This window comes from Nannospalax galili, unplaced genomic scaffold (genome assembly GCF_000622305.1).
Source record: "Nannospalax galili isolate Female #2095 unplaced genomic scaffold, S.galili_v1.0 scaffold1138, whole genome shotgun sequence".
Lineage (NCBI taxonomy): Eukaryota > Metazoa > Chordata > Mammalia > Rodentia > Spalacidae > Nannospalax > Nannospalax galili.
Window position 1 is genome coordinate 2,167,973 of NW_008342297.1, and position 23,078 is coordinate 2,191,050.

A 23,078-nucleotide genomic window follows, 5' to 3' on the forward strand; every position below is an offset into this window, starting at 1 on the left:
ACTCTGGTCCCCCCCAGGTTCCACCTCGGCGTCCCATACCCTCACCTGGTGCTTCCCTTGCCCTGACATCCTGCTAACTTCTCTCCATGGTTCCCACTGACGGGCCCAGTGCCCGGTACTCCCTGCACTCTGTCTGCCCTTGGCCCTACTGGCCCCCAATCTCGGTCCTTCGCTCCTGGTGGCCTCAACCCTTAACGCTACCTACAGCTGCTGCCCCTAGAGCCTCCACCCAGGCATCCACAAGAGGACATTCATTGTTAACTATCAACCAGCCTCAGACCACACGAAGTCCTCTTTTCAGCTCTGGAACTGCTGGGACCCTGAGGCCTCCTGGAAGCCCAAGCCATGACAACCATACCCCTGACCCTCCCAGGGCTGCCTGGCTGCCCCTTCCTGACCTCTGGCACCAGTACCCTAGGAAAGGCAGGGCTCTATCAATTCACAGAGAAACAAGCATGCACTTGCCCACCAAGCCTGGACCCCCATAGGCCCTGGAGTACAAGAGGGCACAGGGAGAGGCTGGCTTCCTACCACCCTCCAATCAACCCTGCTGGCTACAGAGACTGCTGTGCTGGGATCCCCAACAGGGTTTTGACATAGTCTGCCCCACCCTCACTGTCAGCTCCACAGCCAGAACCCTTCCCAGGGGCCCAGTGCTACAGATGCCCTCACAGAAAAAGGACCCAGAGTCTTTGCTCTTCTATGCTCCCTGCATGCCTGTTACACAGCTAGGAAATCCAAGGAGGGGCAGGGTCCCCCAAGTCTGTCTCAGGTTGTGCCTAGTTTTCTGCCCACCATTATAGAAGAGGCAAACGAATAATAAAATGTTATACCATGCAATGCCAATAATCCGTTTATTTTCCTGAAGATCAAACCCAGAGCCTAGTGTGTGCTAGGAAAGTGCTCTGCCACTGAGTCATAGCCCTATCTCTAGCAATGCCCCCTCCCCTCCTCCTCCTCCTCCTCTTCCTTCTTCCCTTCTGAGACAGGGGCTCACTCAATAGTCTAAGCTGGCCTCAAACTTGTGGCAGTCATCCTGTTTAAGCGTCCCAAGTGCTGAGATTATAACTGTGAGCCACTATTCCTGGCATTCCAGTAGTACTTTCCAGAAAGAAAACCCATGAGCACCTGGGTCACAGGGTACAGATGGAGGGGTGGGTAATGGCGATCAGGCCAGACAGAGACAGCCTAATGAGCAGACAATTGAATATTAGTCAGGACAAAGTGAGGATCTAAACAATGTAGAAAAGCAGTGCAGAGGCCCTGAGGCAGCAGTCGGCCAGGGGCCAGAGAATGGCAAGACCAGAGAGGGTGGGTGGGGTGAAGGCTGTAGGCCTGAGCAGTGCAGAGCAGAATTGAGGACAGGAAGAAATGTGAATCTAGAGTCCTGTGACTGCAAGCCTCTGAGTGGGGAGCAGACCAAGCCTGCCTTGGGACATGGTACTTTGGCTCTTTCTAGACACATGTAGTCTACATGTAGTCTTCTTTTCCTTTCTTTCATGTTTTTGTTTGTTGGATTTTTTTTGGTGTAGCGGGGTGTTGGTCCAGAGGTGCAAGCTGAGCAACCTGAGGTGTAAATGCTAAATATTTCTGACCTGCATGGGAGGACACTGGCACATCAGCCCAGTACAGCCCTACTTAGCGTCTATCTAACCTGCTCAGCCGAGGACAACTAAAAGAATCACATAAAAGTGGAATCAACCATGTGTTCCAGTAAATTTTGCAGCATTACAAATTTATTTGCACATTTACAAAGGTACAAAAACACACTTTGCTCCCTCTAGTAATATTAGTAAGATTGAATATGCCTCCTTATTTGCTAAATTTGTGATTTAACACTGTGAAACATCGCTCTGAAGTCCTGGCTCTCAGAGTGGCATATTTCAATTCTGGATTTTAGTGGCTGTCACGAAAATATGAGCTGACTAGAAGAAGGCGTCATTAGCTGAGCTGCCTGAATCACCACACTAGTTTTTAAATTCCATCCCCCAATTATGCAAACTTTTGTTAACCATCAGCTGATATGTTTCTGTCTTCCTGGTGTCAAATAGCTGGTCTTTCAACACAATGGGGAGGTATTACACATTTAAGTTTTATAAATTTGTTTAAAGCCCAAAGACCTGGGCTTTTTCATTTTAAAACTGCAAATTTTAAGAATGACTTATTCTGGAATTAGAAGCTGGGTAATAGCTGCTCAACCTTGTGAATATTCTGAAAACCACTAACTTGTACACTTTAAAGGTGAATTTTATGGTATGTGTAGATTATACTTTTTTTTTTTTTTTTTACCGAAAAGATTAGTCTCTACTTCCAAGTTTCACAGTGTATGTGTAAGGGGTTTAGCAGTCAAACACATTGTTAAGGGACCAGCAAGATGACTCAGCGAGCAAAGGTGCTTGCTACCCACAGGCAAATTCGATCCCCAGAATTCCCCACATAAAGGGGAACCAGTTCCACAAAGTTGTCCTCTGACCTCCACATGTGTTCTATGGCATGCATACCCAAACACATATCATACACATACTACTAATAAATTAGTTTGATTGTTAATTATTGTTAATTTAATTGTTGACTACAAAACCAAGCATCAGTGAAACCCCTTTTCAGGGACTTCGTGATGATTTAGTGGTGGAGCACTTGCTGTTTGAGCATGAGGATCAGAGTTCATATTCCTGCACCTACCTAACAAGCCAGACATGGTCTCACGTACATCTATAAGCCATCACCGAGAGGGAATGGAGACAGGAGGGCTCTGGGGTTTGACGGCTGAGAGCTCCAGGTTCAGGGACAGATCCTGCCTCAAAGGAATGAGGCAAGAAAAATGGAGGAGACCTGCGACTCTCTTCTGGCCATCACACATGAGCAAACGGGCACATGTATGTGCATACACATGGAAAAAAATCCTTTTCAAATCCATTGTCAAATTATTTTTCCTCATGATCATGAGTTGTCATTCAAAGACAATGACCTTACTTTTTAATTAAAAAGTCATCCTTGAGTGGGTCTTTAATCCCAGCACTTGGGAGGCAGAGGTAGGTGAATCTCTGTGAGATCGAGTCTCCATAGTGAGTTCCAGGCCAGCTTAGGCTACAAAAAAAGACATCCTTGAGACTGAAGAGATGACTCGACAGTTAAGAGCACTGATTTTTCTATTGAAAAGGACCCCAATTCAGTTCTCTATATCAACATGGGGGCTTACCACCATCCCTAGCAGGAGGATAGCCACAAGTTCAAGACCAACTTAGACTACATAGCCAGCCTAGTCTATAGAATGAGTCCTTGTCTCCAAAAATGAAGAAGAAAAAGAGGGGCTGGAGAGATGGCTCAGTGGTTAAGAACACTGGCTGTTCTTGAAGAAGACCTGGGTTCAAATCCCAGCACCCAACAGCAGCTAACAACTGTCCATAACTCCAGTTCCAGGGGATCCAATGTCCTCTTCTGTCCTCCGATGGCACTGCACGACATGGGTGCATTTACCCACATTCAGGCATAACATTCATACACATAAAATAAAAATAAAAATATTTTTTAAAAAGGAAAGAAAAAGAAAGGGGGAAAGGAGGGGGAAGGGGAGGGTGTGGACCAGGAGAAAAGGAAAATAGGCTGGGTAGTCCTAGTTACTGGGGAAGTTGGGACAGGAGGATCTCTTGAGCCCAGGAGGTCCAGACAAGCCTGGGCAGCATAGTAAGACCCTGTCTCCAGAGAATCTGGCAGAAAGGGGTACGACTTAGGGCACCTCCGTCTAGTACTTTGCCACAGTTATTGATGACTCATTCTCTATGATCTGGAAAGTCTCCTGGTCACACCCAATCTCATTAATGGGAGTCATAAAGCTTTTTCTCTAATAGGAAAATCTTTAAAAAAAAAGATTGTTTTATAAAATTAACCCTACAAATGATCTCCTACAACATCTGACATGTCAAGGCTTTTGTTTCTTGTGGTGGTTTACTATGGATGAATGAGCCACTGGGTGAGTTTTGCTACCCCTGTCCCCTTACAGATATCCAGGATCCTTTTAAAACAATCTTTCCAGGTAGTGTGTCCATCAGTGGTTACACCTCCACCATTTCCCCATGTAACATTGCTTTTATTCAACAAGGCGTTTACTGTGGGCAATATATCTTTTCTGATATATCTTGCCTTTAGTGGTTCACAAAAAAAAGTGGTTTGTGTGTTTCATTATTGGAAGAGAATCCAGCAGATACCATAAGCTGAAACATGTTCAAAACATCTGTACTTTCAGCCAACTGCACAGCAAACCTCCCACACTGGGTAATTTGCTCTAATATTCGTTTCTTCCAATCAGCGGCAATGTTTTCCCCATCATCTTTCAGGAGTATTTGCTGACAAAGATATGCCTTTCGGTGTGTCGACAGATCATTTACTGTTCATTGTTTCTGCCATTTTTACTGCAGCAGAAAGAAAAAAATGTTTGCCTGGTGCTAGGTGTTTGGGGTTTTTTTCCTTTTGTCTTATGCTGTTATGCAAGAAACTTTACAAGAGCTTTCCAAATATTTATCATTGCTTAGGGAAATATCGGAAAGTACTGGGTTGAGAGACATAACTTTAAACGTTGCTGGGAAAAAAAATTGCGGGGGTTTGTCTTCATGATTTGAAAGTTGTTTCTAAATGACTGGCAAACCATGAGGATTTCAGGATGTGTTGACAGACACCTCAAGGCACAAGGTACCCAAGCCTCAGGCTGCACTGGGAAGGACATGGAATGTCTCAGATAGTGGGTGCTTTGTTTTTCTTTTTACTTTTTAAAAGATTTCTTTATTTGAGGAGGGCGCTCTAGAGTCCTTCAGCATGTGCGTGCAGGTCAGAAGACAACTTGCAGGAATCAGCTCTCTCCTTTCACCATGTAGGTTCAGGAAATCGAACTCAAGTCGTCAGCCTCGGTGGCAAGTGCCTTTACCTGATGAGACATCTCACCAACCCCCAAATACTTTTATTATGTCCATTGTCCTACATTTGAGACTAACTTCTTTCCACATCTGTGACATGGGGATATAAGCAAGTATGAGACTCATCAGCCAGCCGCTTCTGTCTGTGGCTCAACAGGATTAGTTGCAGTTTCTTGACAGGAATCTTGTAAGCCACTTGGACACACTGGAGATTAGTTTTGTTAAAGCTAGATCATATAATTCATAAATCCACTTAGGCAGACACACTAAACTCAAATACACTGAAATTCACCGAAAGTAATGAATGGGATGGGAAGAAATGTGGTGCCAACCCCTGGTCCATTTCCCTCTGGACCCCTGTGAATTATATGGGCTGGGTGCCCAGTTAAAAAGTGAAGATGCCAGTATAGAGCTCATTGTGTGTGTGCGTTCGTCTGTCTGTGTATAGTTGTGTGTACAGATGTGCATATGGAGACCAGAAGAGAATTTCTGGTGTTGTTCTCAGGAGATGTCCACCCTTTTTTTTTTTTTAAATGTGTGTGAGTGCTTTGCCTTTATGGATATAAGTGCATCACCTGCTTGAAATGCCTACAGAGGCCAGCAGAGGGAGCCAGATCTCCTAGAACTGGAACTACAGAGGTTGTCAGCCCAGGTTTGGGTCCTCTGAAAGAGCCACCAGTGCTCTTAAGCACTGAGCCACCTCTCCAGTCCCCACCTTGTTTTTTTGAGACAGGGTCTCTCATTGAATCTTGAACCCATTAGGCTACACTGGCTGGCAAATGATCTCTGGGGGGTCTGCCTGTCTCTACCTCCCCAGAGCTGGAGTTACAAGTGCATACTACTGCACCTGAGTCTTTACCAAGTTCTGGGACTAGAGCTCTGGTCTTTGTGCTTGCAAAGTAGGTACAGTACTGACTGAGCTATCTTCCCAGCTATTTTCATTTCTGGTTGGTTGGTAGGTTGGTGGACTGCTTTTTAGACAGGGTCTTGTAATCCTGACCTTGAACTCCTGAAACTCCTGCCTCCATTTCCCAAGTATTGGGATTACGGGTGTGCATCACTACACTGGGTTTACACAGTGCTGGGGATCAAACCTAGGGCTGCATGCATGCTAGGCAAACACTCCATCAACTGAGGCATATCTCTAGCACTTTGATATTAAATATGAAGAGTGCCTGTTCCTATCACAGGGTGTTCACTGTACAGGACTGTGGCACAGCATGGACAGAAGCGTGCATGTGGAGACTGCAGCACATAGTAGGCATGAGGAGAGCCTGGTGTCCCTCTCTCCAACCCCGTAAAAGTCAAGTAGGTCCGTATGTGCCAGACCCCGGGGCAGGAAACTCCCTGTGGTGGTGGGGCCTCAGGCAGGGCCAGAGGGTGCCACAGGCTCCCACCACCTGCCTCTGTTCACAGAGCCCCTGCCCAGCTCTGACGGCTAGCATGGGAAATGCCACGATGAGCAGCAGTGGGCCCAGCTGCCTCAGCATCATGTGAGGACTCAGACAGGTGCCAAATGTGTCCTCTCCTGCCCTTGGTGCTGATGTTGCATCTGATGCTGGCTCCAGACACAGGTACCCCCAACATTAGCATTTGCATGACAAGCTATGGCCCCTTGAGGAAGCCTCTGCTGAATCCAATCTCTAGCCTTCCAGAGGCTGACAGGAGTGTCCCAGGGTTGGCAATCACACCCTTGATCTAAGGCGGCCCCAGGGCCCACTTACTCCTGCTGCTCTGAGTTTCCATGTTTGCTAGCAGCTGGAAGTTCCCCTTGGCATAACCTTGCCCACTAGGGATGTCAAGTTTTGCTGAGTATATGGCATGGTGCCAGGGAACCAGAAGGAGGGGTGCCTGAGCTGCCCTACAAGGAGGAAATAGCCTTCTCCTGCCCCAATAGTGAAGCCACTGGCTGATCTTAACAGGGAGGTGACCCATCCTGATGCCCTATTCTGGCCTTTACTTTACTCATCAGATTTGCAAATTCTCACCACTGGATAACATGGCACCTAGACCCTCCTTACCCTGACCAGGGCTCCTCCTGATGAGAGGAAAACACTCTCCTAAGAGCCACCTTTAGACTTCACCCCACAGGTCCCTGACAGGCCCCTGCAACTATTTGTTCTCATAGGAAAATGGGAGAATTTTTTTCCTTATTTATGCAAAGTATAGGCAAGAAGAGATGCACCTTAACAGCTCCCCGTGACAGCAGCTTGGGGATTTGAGCTGCCTGCTGGCCCAATGAATCAGCCTCAAGCTGCTGCCAGAGGCTCCTACATCTGCAGCGGGTGGCAGCTCAGGTCCTGGGAAGCCAGGCGCCTGCCTTGCATTCCACCAGATGAGCTCATGCTGGACTCTGGCCCGCCTGGGACTAAACCCAATGCCCTGTGTATCACTCTAGGCACCTTGAACCCTGCACTGGCTGCAGCAGTGGGAAGGACAGGGAGGGAGGGATAGCACTGTGGGCCACCGAGCAGATTTATTTGTGCTACACTAAAACATGCTGCCTGGCAGGAGGGCGGCTGGAGCTGGTGACAGGGTAAAGTGAGGCACAATGGATAGTAGAGTATGGGGGCTAAAACCAGTGGGACACAACAGGAGGACTCAGCAAAGGTAGTGCATAAACAAATGAAAGCTCAGAATCCTTACCCAGGAGACCCCAGAGGCTCAAAATGAGCCACAACTCGTGTCACATGAATAGCAATCAGGACAAAGGAGCCTGGTGTTTGGCAAGGAGTAGGTCAATGTCTGGAGGGTCAGAGGCTGTGGTTTGCCTTAGAGGAAGAAGAGTTACAGTGTGGGGTGAGGAGGATGAGGACCTCGGGGTATGGGTTCCAGCTCACCATGAGGAGTATGAGAAAGGCCAGGCCAGGAGACAGCTATTTCCCCCAAGGAGAAAGGGCATCGGGAAGCAGGAGTTCCCAGTCCTGGTGATGCTCCAGGAAGGGCCCAGCAACTGCCTAGTGGATGTGGCAGAGAGGAGCTGCTCTCCTCTGCAAGGCTGCCAAGGTCTCAGTCAGTTATGTGCCATTCAAATGCATAGACTCCAAAACACAAGACAAGTGGGCTTATGGAGCAAGGACCTCCTTGGGGAGGATGAGCTGAATTTCTCATTGTCCTGAAGCCTTCTCGAAGCATACGAAGGAATTATAAATAGCATGATTAGCAGTGTACTTTTCTCCATGAAATTCTCCTGAGGACTGCCTCTTGCAGATCAATTCCTGTGCCGTGTCTAGACCTGGAGAGCAGGTCTACTGCTTCCAAAGCCAAAAGGGTGCTGGCTTCTCAAGAAACTCCTTCACAGCCCCTGTGGGTCAGGAGATGCTGGAAGTGCTCACGATCCTTTGCCAGGGAAACAGGAAAAGGGACAGTGATAAATTAAAACAGGAACTCGCCTGCATTTTAAGGGGTGAGAGAGAAGTAATTCCTGTCTGTACAACTAAATCTCTTGTTGCTACAGAGGTGTTGGGGACAAGAGAAGGAAAACTCAGCTCTAAAGTCTGGCCACTGCTCTTCTCTACCCTATCACAGGGTGGCCCCAAGAGGACAAGGGAGAATGGGCAGAGAATGCCAGCCTCTGGATGATCTGGAGCCTACAGGAGGAAAAGGAAACTCTCTCTCTCTTTCTCTCTCTCTCTCTCCCTCTCTCTCTCTCCCTCTCTCTCACTCTCTCTCACTCTCTCACTCTCTCTCTCACTCTCTCTCACTCTCTCTCTCCTGCATTTGTGTGAGTGGTACAGGTGTGAGTGGGTGTGCATTGCACATGCATGATGCATATGTGGAGGTCAGAGGATAACCTCAGGTGTCACTCACCTTCTGTTGAGGACAGAGTCTCTCATTGGACTAGAACTTTGCCAGACTCACTAGCTGGCCCACAACTGCCAGGGATCTGCCTGTCTCTGCCTCCCATTTCATCATTACTGAGATTCTAGGTATGTCACTATGCTCAGCTTTTACATGGGTCCTGGGGATCCAAACTCAGGCCCTCACATTTGTGAAGCAAGTACCTAGGGCCTCACAAATGCTAGACAAACACTCTAAAGACCGAGCTAAATCCCCAGTCTAGAATTACATTTTAAAAACTTTATTATTTTTTATGTGTATGAGTGTAAGTGCACCCTGTCATGCAGTGCCTGAGGAGGTTAGAAAAGGGCATTGGATCCCCTGGAACTGGAGTTACAGATGGTTGTTAGCTGCCATGTGGGTGCTGAGAACTGAACCCAGATTCTCTGCAAGAGCAGTCAGTGCCCTTAACCACTCTCCAGCCCCACTTCTCCCTCTTGAATGCTGGACTAGAGACTTGCACCACCGTGTCTGGCGGGAATTACTCTTTTTAATAAGCAAGGGAAAGTGGGTGCCTAGAGCCAGCTTAGGAGAGGGGTGAAAATTTTCAGAAGGGAGAAAGAGGCAGCAGACCTCAGCAGCTGCATAGGCCACACACCTTCAGCACCCCAAGTGCTGCCCTTCTGTTTGTAGTAACTGGTACTCCAGATAGGGAAGAAATTGGGGTGCTGCTCAGCATAGGGGGCAGGGAAGTAGGAAAGAGCTACCCACCTAAGGGGCCATGAAAAGAAGCCCAGGAACCTCTGAGACCCACCCCAGTGTTTGAAAGACCCTCACTTCCAACATATTTGGAATAAGAGTTCAAGCCATTAAAAAATATGGAACCCAGGGGCCTTTCCTGAGTCTGGGTACCCCAGAATTGCCAGGGCTACCAAAATGGAGCTAGCCCACTTACCTTCAATGATGTCCCCTCTCCAGACATCTTTCTGACTAGCTTCAAATCCTTCTCCTAGCTGAGGAGCATCCCAGCATCCTTGGCCTTCAGGACCCTAAGCTGAGCTCACACTCATGGACCAAGTGTGACAGCCAAGGTAGGACTGAGCTGGGGGTGGGTGGGTAGGTGGCTGGGGCTATGGAGATGTAGCCCTGAGGAGGGAAGAGGGTCCATATGTGGATCCGTCATCACAGGTGACTGTGAGTTGGTGCTGGGGGTACCCTTCACTCCCATGCTGATAACGGTCCTGGAGCCCAGCAAGAGTCACTTCCTTCCCCAAGTCACCCAGCAGTAACCCCTGGGCTTGAGGTCCAGTCACAAAGCTGTGGGTAGATATTTATCCCAGAGGCCCAGCAGCCAGTTTCAGAGAATGTTGCAGGGGAAGGAGTGGTGCGGCCCTGGGCATGTGACACACAGGTGGATGCCCAGAAGCTTAAGCGCAGTTAGAACATCCCCAGCTTCTTTATTTCCCTGCTATTAAATGCTCAGCAGGACATTGTTTCTGCCATTCCAATGAGCTGTTTGGATGAGCTCAATGGATCCAGCCGCATAACCCACCTTCAGGGCTTCTAGAAGCCTATCACTGCGGCCTGGAAGGGCCTTCACAGCCTCTCTGATGCCCCCTCACTGATGGAAACTGAGGCAGGGTTTCAGCATCATGCTGGGTTCTTGCACACTCCCCTACCCCAGGAAATCCAATCACCTATTCCCAGTTCAGGGCCAGGCAGAAAAAAAACATGGCTATGACCTGTGCTGGGTATGGCCATTTCCTAACAGAATACATACAAAGTGACACTGTATAGCATAGACACCTGAACTGAAGAGGCCTCCAAAGTTAAGATACCACCAAGTCCGGACACCAGTAGGCAACATGTTGCTATACCTATCTCTAGGTTGTCATGAAGGTTTCTAGGGTCTGTCTGCAACAGCAGTCTGGGAACTAATGGGTGACACCTTGGGAGTTGGGCTTCCTGCTCAGGAAATTCATATCCTCTCCCAGCCCACCCCCACTGATGTCCTCAACAGGGCATGGTTGTAGGGAGAGAAGCCTGGCCCCAAGAACATCTGGTTTCCTAAGCAGGGCCTACTGCCCTAAGGTCTCCCTTGGCTGCACTCACAGAGGCAGGAAGGATTGGTCTTGGGTAGAGCTGGGGAGACCAAGTAGGGGCATGGAGGCTGGGCCTGGAGTCCAGCTCCATCTAGACCTAGGACAGAAGGGTGGGATGAGCCTGGAGCATGAGAGGTCTCAGACATCAGGACACCCAAAGAGCTGGCAGGTCAAAGGAAGAAAACTGTCCTATTCCAGCTATCCAAGAGGCATGATATGTATGTGCCCAGCCTAGGAGAACAGATCTAGAAACAGCTTCTGCATGGGGCCTACCTCCAAGGAGAATATCATGAAACTCTCCCTGAAAAGCAGCCCCGAGCTGGGCTCGGTGCCCAGGACTTTTCCAATACCTCAGAATCCTGTGTGACCACCACAGACTGGTAAGAAGAGCTACTGTTCCGCCTAGACTCCTGAGGGGTCCTTCTCAGATCCAGCCCGCTCCTCAGGGCCACATGTTGGTATAGCCCAGACTCAGATAAGAAGGACTTTTAAAATGTCACTCAAGGCTGGGAACACTGTTCAGACATCCTCTGAGCATGCCAACAGGAGCTGGGCTAGCAGGAGACTTAACTCACCGCTGTGGTGGGATGGAGACAGGGCCCCCGAAGAAAACCAGGCCTTGGAGGAAGAGCAGGTCCCTGCTGATGCCACAGACGCCAAGAATCTCAGGGTACTCACAACATGACTCCACTGTCTTGTTGCTGCCCTCCACAACCAGGCAACACCAGGCGGGCAGCTGTGTCCAGCCCAGGCTATACTTCATACTCCCCTCCTACCAGCAGCTATGCATGGAGCCCCTCAGCTAATGGACCCCAAGCTGCAGGAGCTCAGATGCTCTAGGTGCTGTCCCCAAGTCCATGGAACCTGGGGCCACCTTCCCAGAGGAGAAACAAGGCTTAGCTGGGACACTGCAAGCAAATCCCTGCAGCACCCAAAAAAGGCAGGCCAGCAGGCCAGAGGGCTGGACTGGGAAAGTCTGGAAGGAAGCTCCCACATGGCTGTGGGAAACAGGAAGAAAGGGAAGTCTGGGAAGAGAGAAAGCAGTAGTTGATAGAGTAGTGTCCAAACCAGAGTAACCAGAGGTCCTCTACAGGGTCCCAGTTACGCTGCTGGCCCGGGTCTCCCACCCAGAGGGACCCTCCAGCCCCACTTGCTCCGAAGCCAAGGTGACAGTACAGCAGCTTTATTGACCAGACTTATCAGCAAGAACACATCAGTGGGGCCTGAACATCTGGCCTGCTGGGGGTCCAGCTCCCTAGAGCCAGGACTGGGGACCTTAATGTCTCCCCCTCCAGGACCCCCAGAAGCCAGCCCACCCCTGCTCCAGGCCCTTGAAGTGAGGGACTGCAGGGGACAGGAGGATGGTCACAGAAAGACTGGAAAGTAGGAAGGCTTGGAGCAGGGCAGCATGAGGTTCGTGCTGCCCAGGCAGCTGGTGTAGGTGATCCGTGCAGGGCAGTGGGGGCGTGCAAGCGGGCAGGCAGATGGCCAGGCTCACCACACAGAGCATTTGTGGACAGGGTTCATGGGTGAGTCCTTGGGACAATGGAAGGCCCGGCCGAACTCCTCAAACTGGGACACGCTGCCCAGGACCCTGGGGTGTAGGAGACCTCAGTAATGTGGACCTTAGTGGCCGTCCCACCACTGCTGCTAGGGCTGACCTCTATCCCTTCTTGCCTCCCACGAAGACACAAGGAGGGGACTGCCCAGGAAGGCAGGTGGCATACCGGTAGTGCTCCGGTGCATGCTTGTCCGTCAGCACCTGCAGGTAGATGGACTGCGACCGTCGCTTGATGCACCAGTTCTGGACCCCCAGCAGGCAGAGCGGAGAAGTAGAGATGCAGTGAGGTGTCTACTGCCTATCTTCCCCCAATCCCCTGTGCTAAGCCCCAGCAGAACTCATGGGCCATCACCTCTGAGAGTTCAGGTGACAGAAGACAGTCGAACCTCAGGGATGGTCACTTGAGGCCTGAGCAAGGCTGAGCCTGAGCCTGGAAACTGTGCCTCCTACCCAGCCCCACCCCAACCCCTGCCAGGTCTCCATCCAGCCCACCTGGGCAAAGGCAATAAAGAAGAGCTGGTTATGTGTGTACTTGAGCCGATGTAGCGGGTGCTCTGGGCCGTGCTCCCGGACCCACTTCTGATAGGCCTGAGGGTGCAGAGAGCAGGGAGCTGCTGTGACCACCATGCTGCATACTGCCTTCTCCATCCTCCACTCAGCCAGCCCCTCCCAAGATACTGAGCCCAGGGAAAGACCCGTCTCAGCTCTATATCACCCACTATACTGTGTTCCCTGCCTGGCTACCCTTCTGCTGTGGCAGGTTGACTCCAAGCCAGGGCCACTGCCTCCAGGCAGGCTTCCCTGCTCTCCCTAGGGAAGGTGGTTTCTGTGACTCCTTCTTTTTCCAGAGGACCTCAGCCCAGGCCAGAGCTCAGCAAGATGGGCAGGGAAGTGCCATGTCCCTAGTCTGGGGTTCTCATCAGCTCCCACCTGTCCCCCAGCAAAGACAGAGGGCAGGCTAGGTGGCTCACATAGTAGGCCAGCTTGAGGCCACCCATGTCTGCGATGTTCTCGCCAAGCGTGTGTTTCCCGTTCACCTGCCAGAAAGGAAGAGGCAGGGGCTGCAGAAGGCCTGCAGGCGTCCCACAGACCTGGCTATCCTGGACCCCGCCCCTCCCCAGCCTCCCCTCCTTCCCCTTCCCAGAGATTTTGGGAGCAGCCTTCTACTTACTTCCCAAATGTGTACCATGTTGAGTCTGCATGAACTGTGTGCCCATGTGTGTACGTGGAACCCAGAGCATGAATACAGGTACCTTATTTGGACACATGTGTGTACACGTAAGCATGCATGCTTACTGTCAGTGTCTAGCCAAAGGGGCACAAAAGCCAAGGTGAGGGATCTCTCACCCGCTGGTTGTAGACAGTGAAGTTGTCATATAGACGGACAATGCACTCAGCCTTGCGCAGGAAGCGGCTGTAGGAGGCCTCTGTCCACCAGTGCAACAGGTTCCCTGAGCGGTCATACTGGCCCCCTGTGGCAGCAGCCCAGCATGCAAGCAAGTCAAGGCTGAGCCTCATCCCAAGGCCAGACTGGGCATGATGCTCGTCCTCTCCCACCAGCCACCTCCTCCCACCAGCCCATCCCCCTCAAGCCTCCCACTACCTGTCATCCCCCTCCCCTAGAACCCTCTCAGACCTTACCCCAGTCATCATAGCCGTGGGTCAGCTCATGCCCGATGATGGTGCCAATGCCCCCGTAGTTCAGAGACCTGGACCCACAGCAGCAGGTCAGGCTCTAGCCCTCATGTGTCCTCTGAGAGCCCCACACTGCTGCCCAGGCCCCTAGAGCCCCCAGGAAGGTGGTCAGAGAGGCCTCAGAGGCATCTCCAAGGTCCTGGGCATGTGGCCCTCAGTTTCCTCACAGACTCCATGAAAGGAGCCAATGACACCTGTCTAGCTGCCTTTACAAAATAATGTCTTGCAAAGGTGGTGGGGGCTGTGAGTTTGGAAAAACAGGAAGGAAACTGAGGAACTCACATGGGAATTTGGCCTCATTCCTCATCACTAGGGTCCTCTACTTTTGAAACACCTAAATAGGCCTAAAATGGGTAAGGGGGTGTCCTAGCTAGCATTAGCTATCAAATTGACACAGCCTAGAGTCATCTGAGGGAGCCACAACTGAGGGATTTCCCAGATCATATTGGCCTGTGGCCATGTCTGTAAGAGATTCTTGATTGGTGATTGATGAGCCCATCTCACTCTGGGTGGCACCATCCCTAGGTGGGTGGGCCTGGGATGCTTAAGAAAGCTAGCTGAGGATGAGCCAGAAAGTGAGCTGGCAAGTAGCTTCAAGTTCCTGCTTAAGTTCCTGCCTTGACTTCCCTCAGTGATAGACTGTGACCTGGAAGTGTAAGACTGATTTCCTCCCTGATTTCCAGAGCTGTCTTTGGTCAGAATGTTTTATCACAGCAACACAGATCAAACTGGAACAAGGGGGTATCCAAGAACTTATATAAAAAGTATACCTATACATTCTTCTAAATAGCCAAGGATGAACTGGGACTACAGGAACCCAGGGTCTTCAGATGAAATGACTCAGTTCCCCACCCCAACCTGCCACCTGGAACAAGGGGGTATCCAAGAACTTATATAAAAAAATATACCTACAAATTCTTCTAAATAACCAAGGATGAACTGGGACTACAGGGACCCAGGGTCTGCAGATGAAATGACTCAGTTCCCCACCCCAACCTGCCACCTGTAGATAGGGCTGATGGGCCCAGCTTAAGTTCCCTACTCACTGTGGAAAGTCGGGGTCATACAGAGTGGGCTGCAGGATGCCAGCTGGGAAAACTAAGAGGACCAAGAGGTCAGTGGGAGATACACATCTTTCCAGGCCCACCCCCTGGTCAGGACACACCACCTTACCCATCTGGTTCTTGTTGGGTAGATAGTAGGCATTGAGTGCCTGTGGAGGGAGCAGCCAGCTGTGGAAGAAGGCTATGTCACCTCCATGAGGCTCACATCTTAGCATCCTTAAAGATGGTCCTGACATCACAGCTAGCTTCTGACAGTGCATCCTCTGGGCCACCCCAGGGCTGGGCTACCACCTTACTCTCTGCACCCATGCTCTATACAGGACCATGCACCTAGCACATCAGCATGGCTCCTGGTCTTGGGAAGGAGCCCTCCCTCTCTCTCCTTATGGCCCTCCTTAACCGTAGCTCAGGACCAGGCACCCACGTGGACTTGTCCACCTCCTGTCGAATCTTCTTGACAGACAGCTGAATGCTGAAGCGGATGCTGTTCAAGATGTTCTTGAAGTACGTCTTCTCATGGACCTCAAACTGCACGGAGAAGGGATGGGCAGTGCTCAGCAGCAGGCTGGGGTAAGGCAAGGTCACTTGCTGAGGACCCATAATTTCTCCTCCAGGCCTGGTGGTGGGCTTCCCTGGGGTCTGGAGGCAGGGCAATCCAGCCTACCTCATACTCCTTGTCCACAGCCTCAGGTTTGAGCAGGAAGTCTGGGTAGCCAACCATGACCATCATGTACTGGAGCTGTAGGTAAGAGGGCACAGAGTGGCCCAGGGCCTCAGGAGACAACCTCTCACAGCCAAAAGAGGGAGCTCTAGGCCAGCCTGGATCTGAGGCCAAGGTAGAGCAGAAGAGACAAGTGTTGTAATTCCACGAAGGCATCTTTGCCTCTTCTCTCTTGTTATTCTCAGTACCTGGTACCCAGGAGGGTACCACAGTTTTTGTGGACAACTGAGACTCGGATCCCATCTCACCTTGGCCTGAGCAGCTGCTTTGGTCTGGGCGTCCATCCAGTCCAGCTCCTCCAGGCGCTGGCCCAAGATGTACTTGATGTCTTCCACCAGCTGCTGCACCTGCCAGATTAGGATTCAGAGATCACTGGTCAACTAAGGAAGCTGTAGACCTGGTTCCCAGCACCTGGCACTAAGAGAATTCCCATCATCCAGTACCACTTCTTCAGCACAGGGTACCATGCTGAGCACCGAGGAGAATTAAGGAGCTAGGGATCCGTACCCAGAACCCTGACACTAAGCCCCCAGCCTGGAAGAGAAGTTATCCCAGCCTCCTGAGCATCTCTGAAAAGGACCTACAGGGGAGAGGCAGAGCAGACCACATGCAGCTGACAGCATACAGGCTTCACAGGGGAGAAAAGGCCCAGGGAGGAGCATCCTGGAGCCTCAGAGCCAGCTAAGCCCTAAGCCCAACCTGGGCACCAAACCACATGGAGATATATGGGGTCTCCCATCCTTCACATCAAGTTCAGAACCTGCACCCCCACCCTACACCCAGGGCAGCCTGACCTTGGCTTTGCTGGCAGCTGAGAAGTGCTCATGTACAAAGAGGGCGCCAAGAGCCATGCCAAAGTGGCGATTGGCCTGGCCCAGGCAGACTCGGGCCAACTCCTGGGGTTTATCATTGCCCTCCATCTCTCGGGCCAGCTCATGCAGTGCCTCACGGAATGGTGGGGACAGATGCTCGCTCAGAACCACCACCACACGCCACACCAAGTAGTTGTGTAGGATCCTGGAGGCCAAGTGAAGCAGAGGGTTGTCCAGGCAGACATGCAGGTAGGTCACCCCAGGCCTCCCCACCCATGTTCCCATGCTAAAGTAGGAATCAGTACCCACCCTGAACCACTAGGAAGGGAACAGAAATCAATTCAGGTGTGTAGTGATCAACTTGAGGTGTCCTGAGCCCCAGTTACACAGCAGCATGTGGTCTGACTACCAACAAGAGTCCTTAACCCTGAACCTGATGGGCTGGCATTGTTTTCCACTTCCCTACGGAGTGTGCTCTGGGGCACTCAGAGATGGTGCCTTGATGGCTTTCTCTTCTCCCCTAGATGAGCAGAGACAGGCAGGCTCTCCCCAGACTCTTCTCCATGATGACATCCAGACTCTACCTCGCCATCCCACGGGAGGAGAGGGCAGCTAAAGAAGTGCCCAGCCTACCCAGGCTTCCACAGGGGAGGAGCCAGCACCAGCACATGACCTAGGGATCTGCATTCCTGTTCCTATGCTCCCACCTGCCTCCCCCAGTGTGGCTTCTGCAGAGATGGGCATTCAAAGTTCACCAAGCAGACAGATCTAGGGTGCTGATGGAGGGGCCCCGAAGCAAGGAGAATGGAGTGCAGGGGGTGGGCGACCTGCAGCCTCACCTACGGGGTGTGGAGCGGATGAGCTGGGACACCTGCTGCATGTAGTCTGTGGCCAGCAGTACCACCTCCTCATCCTCAGAGAAGTCCTCCTGGAAGATCTGGTCCAGCAACCACTTCCACCGCAGCTGTGGGGCAGAGGATAGAGCCACAGACAGCAAGGGGTCAGGGAGAGGCAACGAGAGCACATGGGCATCAAGGGGTATGGACATATCTGAAGAAGGTGACCTGGAGTCCCCAGACCCTCCCCCATCACCTGCTCACCAAGTCTGAGCAACACTCACGTGAGGGGTGATCTTCTGCAGCTGCCCCAGAGTCACTTTGTTGTACATGGAACTGACGTCTCTTCGGAGATCATCATACTCTGACATGGAGATCTGGGGTGGAGAGTAGCTTGACCAGCCCTGGTCCATCGCCCTGTCCCAGCCCTGGCAGCCCCCAGCCCCTGCTGCTCACATTGGCCAACCGCTGCTCCAACTGCAGGATCTCCTGGGCCTTCTGCTCCACAGCCTCTGCCCCCAACAGGCTGAGTAGACGCTCCATGAACACCCTGTATGCAGCCAGGACCTGCACCAGGACAGGGGTTCTTCAATGGAGAGGGGACACGTACACCTGGGACCAACCTTTCTGGGGCCCCCATCCTACCCTACAGCCCCATCTCATACCCAGGTACCTTCTCACTCTCCTCATCCTGAGCAAGGTACAAGGTTCTCTCTGGCAATGTGAGTCCATCCTGATCAATCTGGGGAGGGAAAGAGGGGCCCCAGGCCAGAAGTGAATGTTCAGTTTCCCAGAGTTCACACTCAAATGCCACAAAAGAGAGAGCATGCCAGACATTACCATCATCACAAGCCCCAAGAATACGAAGACTAATCCCCAGATCCATCCAGAGAAACTGGCCAAACCCCCATCCCTGTCGGTCCAGCCTGGGGACGCCAGGCAGAGTCCACTCTCCACCCCTTCCCCAGGCAGCCTTTGCTTCGCCTGACCAGTGGGGACACCACTGGGTGCTGTACTGGGAGTTGGGGCCCTCTGGAATTCCTGGCCAACCCCAGCCTTTCAGGACTGTGGCTCACAGTCCCCCACTCCCCGCTCTCTGCCTGCCTGAGGGCTGGGAATTGCGGCTCCCGCAGCTCAGCTAAACACCGCAATTACTCCAGGGAAATTACTTGCGCCCTCCTCCAGTGCTCTGCCCACGCGCCGGGCTCCTCCCCGCTCTGCTCGAGGAGGTCCTAACCCACCTCCGGGACGCCGGGCCCGGCGCGTGGCACGTGGCGCCGGGGAGGGGGGGGTCCAGGCCTCAGACGGGGTGCCGGGGCGCGGGGGACACACTCACGCGGATGACGTAGCGTGAGGAATTCCTGTCGTCCAGGCTGACAGTGAGCGAGAAGAGCGCGGCCGCGCTGTACACGCCCTGCGCCTTGTACAGCAGCCGGTTGAGGTCCCAGCGCGCAGCCGCCCCGGGACGCTCGGCCGCACCACCCAGGTCCCAGCCGCCGCAGTCTTCGATGACCTCCAGCATGGGCCGCGGCCCGAGCCGCTCGATCTCACGCATATCCAGGCAGGAGCGGAAGAAGGCGCGCACCTTGCGCTGCGCCGCGCCGCCCGGGCCCCCGGTGGGCCGCGCAAGCAGGCGTCGCAGGCGCTCCTCGTTCTGCTCGCCGATGGCCGCGATAGTGCCGTAGGTGAGCTTGTCATCGGGGATGGCGTGGCGCCGCAGCCAGCCCCCGCACGCAAAGGAGTAGAAGTCCTGGCACGGGTCGATGCTGGCGTCCAGGTTGGCCGACAGGAAGCGGGCGGCGCGCGCGAAAGCCTTGCGCTCAGGGCAGCCCTCGGGGCAGGCGCCGCCACCCGCCCCGCCCGGGCCCAGGTACTTGAGCGCCAGCATGGCGGCCAGGATGGCACAGAGACCCGCGGCGAACACCAGCCCCGACAGCAGGCACACCTCACGCCGGTTCCAGCGCGGTAGCCCCGCTCCGGCCCCGCCGGCACCGCGCCCTGCGCCCCTCGGGAAGCCAGGAGGCAGCGAGGTCCCCCTGGAGCCCCCGGTGGCGCACCGGCTCACGTACTTGACCTCCTGGAACTCGTCGTAGTGGGCTGTCATGGAATACGGGGTCTCCATCGTGCAGAAGGCAGTGGTCCTGCAGTCCCTGTTTGCCCTGGTCAGCTATAGGATGCTTCTGTCCACCTGCGGTCCCTTTAGCGTCCACATGGCCCCTAGGCCACAGCTGCGGGAAGCCAAAAGGCAGGCTTAGAGGGGCGATGGAAACCTAAGGAGCCCAGAAACAGAGGATGGAAGCCAGCCGAAGGTCCACAACCAAAGCCTGCGCCTGGCCTCCCTGCCATCCCTGGAAGAAGGGAAGAGGAGGGCTCAGTGGCCACCAGTTTTGCATGAATGTTAGTCCTTTAACCTTCTCTACATGCTCGCTGCAGAATCGGGGAGGTCCCTGACAGAAAGCAAAAGAACGCCAGGGACAAGCACACAGTGGGGCTTCGTTGACAACCTGTTTCCCTTGCCTTGGCTTTTCTTACCCATCCTCTGCTGCAGCCAAGGCCAGGTGGGGGAGGGGAAAAGCAGAGGCTGGAGAAAGGAGGTGTGGTCAGGGGCTCCTCTCTGCAGACCCTGCAGCCTCCTCCAGCTCCCCGCACTAAAGAGCGATCAAACATCCAAACTTTGTCCTTGGGGAATTCTGCAGGATCGCTCCTAAGACAGCCTTTGACTGCGTCTTTTCAGTGGCCCAAATGCCCACCAACCCCTTCCCCAAAGGGCAGTCCTCCCCAGCCACCATGAGGGAGACCTTCTTCCTCCCCCGACGGTCCTGATGGAGAACTGGAGACTTGGTTCCTTCATCTGTCATCCATCCCAGCCCCGGACCACTCCCGGCTTCAACAGGTTCTCCCCAGAACCCAAAGTTGGGCGAAGTTACACCCCCTGTGCCATGCGAGTCCAGGGCTGGGAGCCTCCTGCGCCGCGCGACTCAGTCAACAGAGCAGGAGAGCCGAGTCTTGGAGCCGCAGCAGCAGCAGCAGCCACAGCTGGAGCCGGAGCCCGGAGCACGCAGACAAAGCCGGGCGGCCACGGTGACGGTGGCGCTGGCTGCCAGGGTGGCCTCGGGGCAGTGGACCCGAGCGGCACTTACCGGGCAGGTGCGCGTCAGGGACCTGCGAGGACCGAAGGGTCGGGAGCGAGTCCCGGCCTCAGCCGAGCGGAGCCCAGCGGCCGCTCTCTCGGTGCGCCTGCTGCCTCCTCTGCCGCGGCCCGGAACCCGACGCGCCGCGCCGCCCGCCGGCCCCGAGGGTGGGGGCGCGCCGGCGGCTCCACCCTCCTCCTCCCGCCTCCTGCACCCCCTCCTTCCTCCTGCTTCCCTCCCGGCTACCTGTCAGCTCCTCAGCAGCGCGGAGGTGGGCACGGCGGCCGCGGAGACTGGCTCCTGAGTGTCGAATACCAGCTTCAGAATCCAGGACTCCGGAGTCCAGCTCTGTCCCGGGAGGCGGGAGCGCAGCAGACGCGCCCGAGACTGGGGTCCCTTTAGGTGCGGTTCCTCCACTTGGAGCCACCTGCCAGTCTCTCCTGGGGGAAAAAGGCTGAAGCTGGAGATCCGCAGGAGCGCGGGCCGTCCCAGCAGAGCCCAGAAGAACAGCTCAGCCCAGGGAGGACTCTTGATGGTCTGGAGGGAAGAGCAGATGAAGAGCCTGAATCTGCCAGCACATTGCCTGGTGCTGAGAGACCTTCAGTATGGGGGCCTCCTTGCCCTCCTTTTAAGCCCTGCTCCTGTCAGCCCACATCTGGGGGCAACGCCCTTCACCTAGCCCCCCCCCCCTGGGGAGGGGCCTACCAAAAGAGGCTGATACTGAGACTGTTTCTCCTCAACCTTGGATCGTCCTGGCATCATTGCCAGCTGACCCAGGTAGGGACAAAGGCCGAGACAGAGGTGCTTGAAGCAGGGAGGAAGGGATCTTGCACCCTTTGCTCGGCACCCCAGCCTCATGGGATTTCACAGGGTGAATTTATCCAGACTTCCCCTTCTTCTAGTTGTGCTTCCCTTTTCTTAATGTGAAACCTCCCTCCAGCCAGGAGGCATAACCCACTTTTGCCTCTACTGTATCCACAGGATGAGGCCTTCATGTGACACAGAGAAGGGGCTTCTGGATGAGCAGTATGGTTTCTAGAATCTGCTTTCTCTGCCCTGCTCATCCCACATCTCCTATTGCCCCCCACAAAGCACCACAAGCAGCAGCAGCACTCCAGGCCAGGCTTGAAGCCCCAGCCTGAAACCAGGGCCTAGGCAGCATTTGAGACAGCTGTGAAGATCCCTTAGGATGGAATCCATGATGTGGTGGGACTGTAGAGATGGGCCCACAACCCTATCACCCTCCCTGTTCATCAGCCAGCTATGAGTCACTAGCCCTGAGTGGCCACCTCTGCCACTATCCTGCCTGTCTCATCTCTCCATCTCTCCATCTCTGAGTCTCACCCCCAGAGATGCCTCCCGCTCAAGCTGTCCTAGGGCCCTCCTCTGCCCCATGCATTCTTCTCAGGTTCAATTAATTCTACTGAAGAGAGACGGAATTACAGAAAAAAAAAAATGTGGTGGTTCCTCAAGGGGGATGGGAGGGCAGGGCCGTGCAGAGTGGCTCTTTGTGCTTTTAATCTGCATTTTCCCCTCAACATTCTGTCTCCAGGAGGATAATTTTCCAGCCTTTTCAGGCCCTGATTGGTATCATTTCTCCAGCAATGACAGCTTTTATTTTCCCGAAATGAACACCATGAAATTTCCAAGAAATATAAAAATGGATATTGTCTCAGGAAGCCGACTCTTCTGACAGCAAGGCACAGAGGCAAACATACTTCCCCAGGGACTCTCCACAGGAGGATGGGGGACCCTGCTTCAGTCCCTTCCCTGCCTCCTTCCTCCCAGGTCAGCCCTTAGACACCCCCCCCCCTTTCTGGTCAGCACTCCCACACTCAGTTGCCATTGATCCACTCATCTGCCTCCCAGTCAGGCTGCTTGGATGGCCCAGCCTGCCTTGTTCCAACCTGCTTGCCTGCCTGTTCTGTTCGGCATCTCATTCTTCACACCAAGCCCTGAGCACAATCAGGCCCAGCTGAAGCCGGTTTGGGATTAGGCCTTCTTACTACTCCATCCTGCAAACCCTGACATGGGTCCTGACCACTCCAACATGATCTGTGGTCAATCTGTTCATGGAAAGGGTCCGAAGACCCACCTCCTTTTTCTCTTCTATCCTCAGAAAAGGAAGATGAGGATGTGGTTGAGTGGGGCACTGGGGTCTGAAATCTCTCTCTCTCTCTCTCTCTCTCTCTCTCTCTCTCTCTCGCTTGCTCGCTCGCTCGCTCTCACTCTCATTCTCAGAGATCCTCTTCCAAATTGTCAAGGTGACCCCAGAACTGATGAATAGGAGAGTAACAAGGTACTGCTAAGTTTGCTAAGTTGAGCCAAGCCCCAAGGGAGGCCCTGGAGGCCCAGCTTGAGGAAAGGGGCAGTTGGCACCCAGAGAAGATCTGGGGGGGGGGCGTGCAAGGGACAGAAGGGAGGTATTTGGAAGCCAGTTTCGCCTCTACATGGGCCAAGAGCATATCC

General features: G+C 53.4%; 1 protein-coding gene across 4 annotated transcripts; it reads right to left on the reverse strand.

Annotated features, from left to right (window-relative positions):
- Nucleotides 1-11,956: 11,956 nt before the first annotated feature.
- Nucleotides 11,957-21,007, reverse strand: Ecel1 (endothelin converting enzyme like 1). 4 transcript variants are annotated; one of them, XR_003850359.1, is made up of 19 exons: nucleotides 20,619-20,744; nucleotides 18,815-19,706; nucleotides 18,152-18,220; nucleotides 17,935-18,045; nucleotides 17,763-17,855; nucleotides 17,482-17,606; nucleotides 16,625-16,847; nucleotides 16,079-16,177; nucleotides 15,774-15,848; nucleotides 15,534-15,637; nucleotides 15,219-15,277; nucleotides 15,092-15,143; nucleotides 13,992-14,059; nucleotides 13,698-13,822; nucleotides 13,522-13,603; nucleotides 13,322-13,387; nucleotides 12,843-12,938; nucleotides 12,517-12,593; nucleotides 12,325-12,383 (listed from the first exon to the last, which is right to left on the reverse strand). XR_003850359.1 is itself a non-coding variant. In XM_008838083.2 (18 exons), the coding sequence occupies exons 2-18, from the start codon at nucleotides 19,598-19,600 to the stop codon at nucleotides 12,284-12,286; spliced, it is 2,328 nt and encodes a 775-aa protein (XP_008836305.1). In that variant the 5' UTR covers nucleotides 19,601-19,706; nucleotides 20,619-20,744; the 3' UTR covers nucleotides 11,957-12,283. The 4 variants fall into 4 exon arrangements, 3 of the variants coding, with proteins under 3 accessions (XP_008836305.1, XP_008836306.1, XP_029421804.1); XM_008838083.2 differs by lacking the exon at nucleotides 13,522-13,603 and having other exon boundaries at nucleotides 11,957-12,383; XM_008838084.3 differs by lacking the exons at nucleotides 13,522-13,603; nucleotides 20,619-20,744 and adding an exon at nucleotides 20,856-21,007 and having other exon boundaries at nucleotides 11,961-12,383.
- Between the last annotated feature and the right edge of the window lie 2,071 nt (nucleotides 21,008-23,078).

Coding starts and splice junctions, on each gene's coding strand:
- Ecel1 (XM_008838083.2), bottom strand. CDS start 19,600: ATGGAGACCCCGTATTCCATGACAGCCCACTACGACGAGTTCCAGGAG. Junction 18,046..18,151: donor AGGATGAGGAGAGTGAGAAG/GTACCTGGGTAT, acceptor GTCCTGGTGCAG/GTCCTGGCTGCATACAGGGT. Junction 14,060..15,091: donor TATGACCCCGACTTTCCACA/GTGAGTAGGGAA, acceptor CTGTGGGTCCAG/GTCTCTGAACTACGGGGGCA.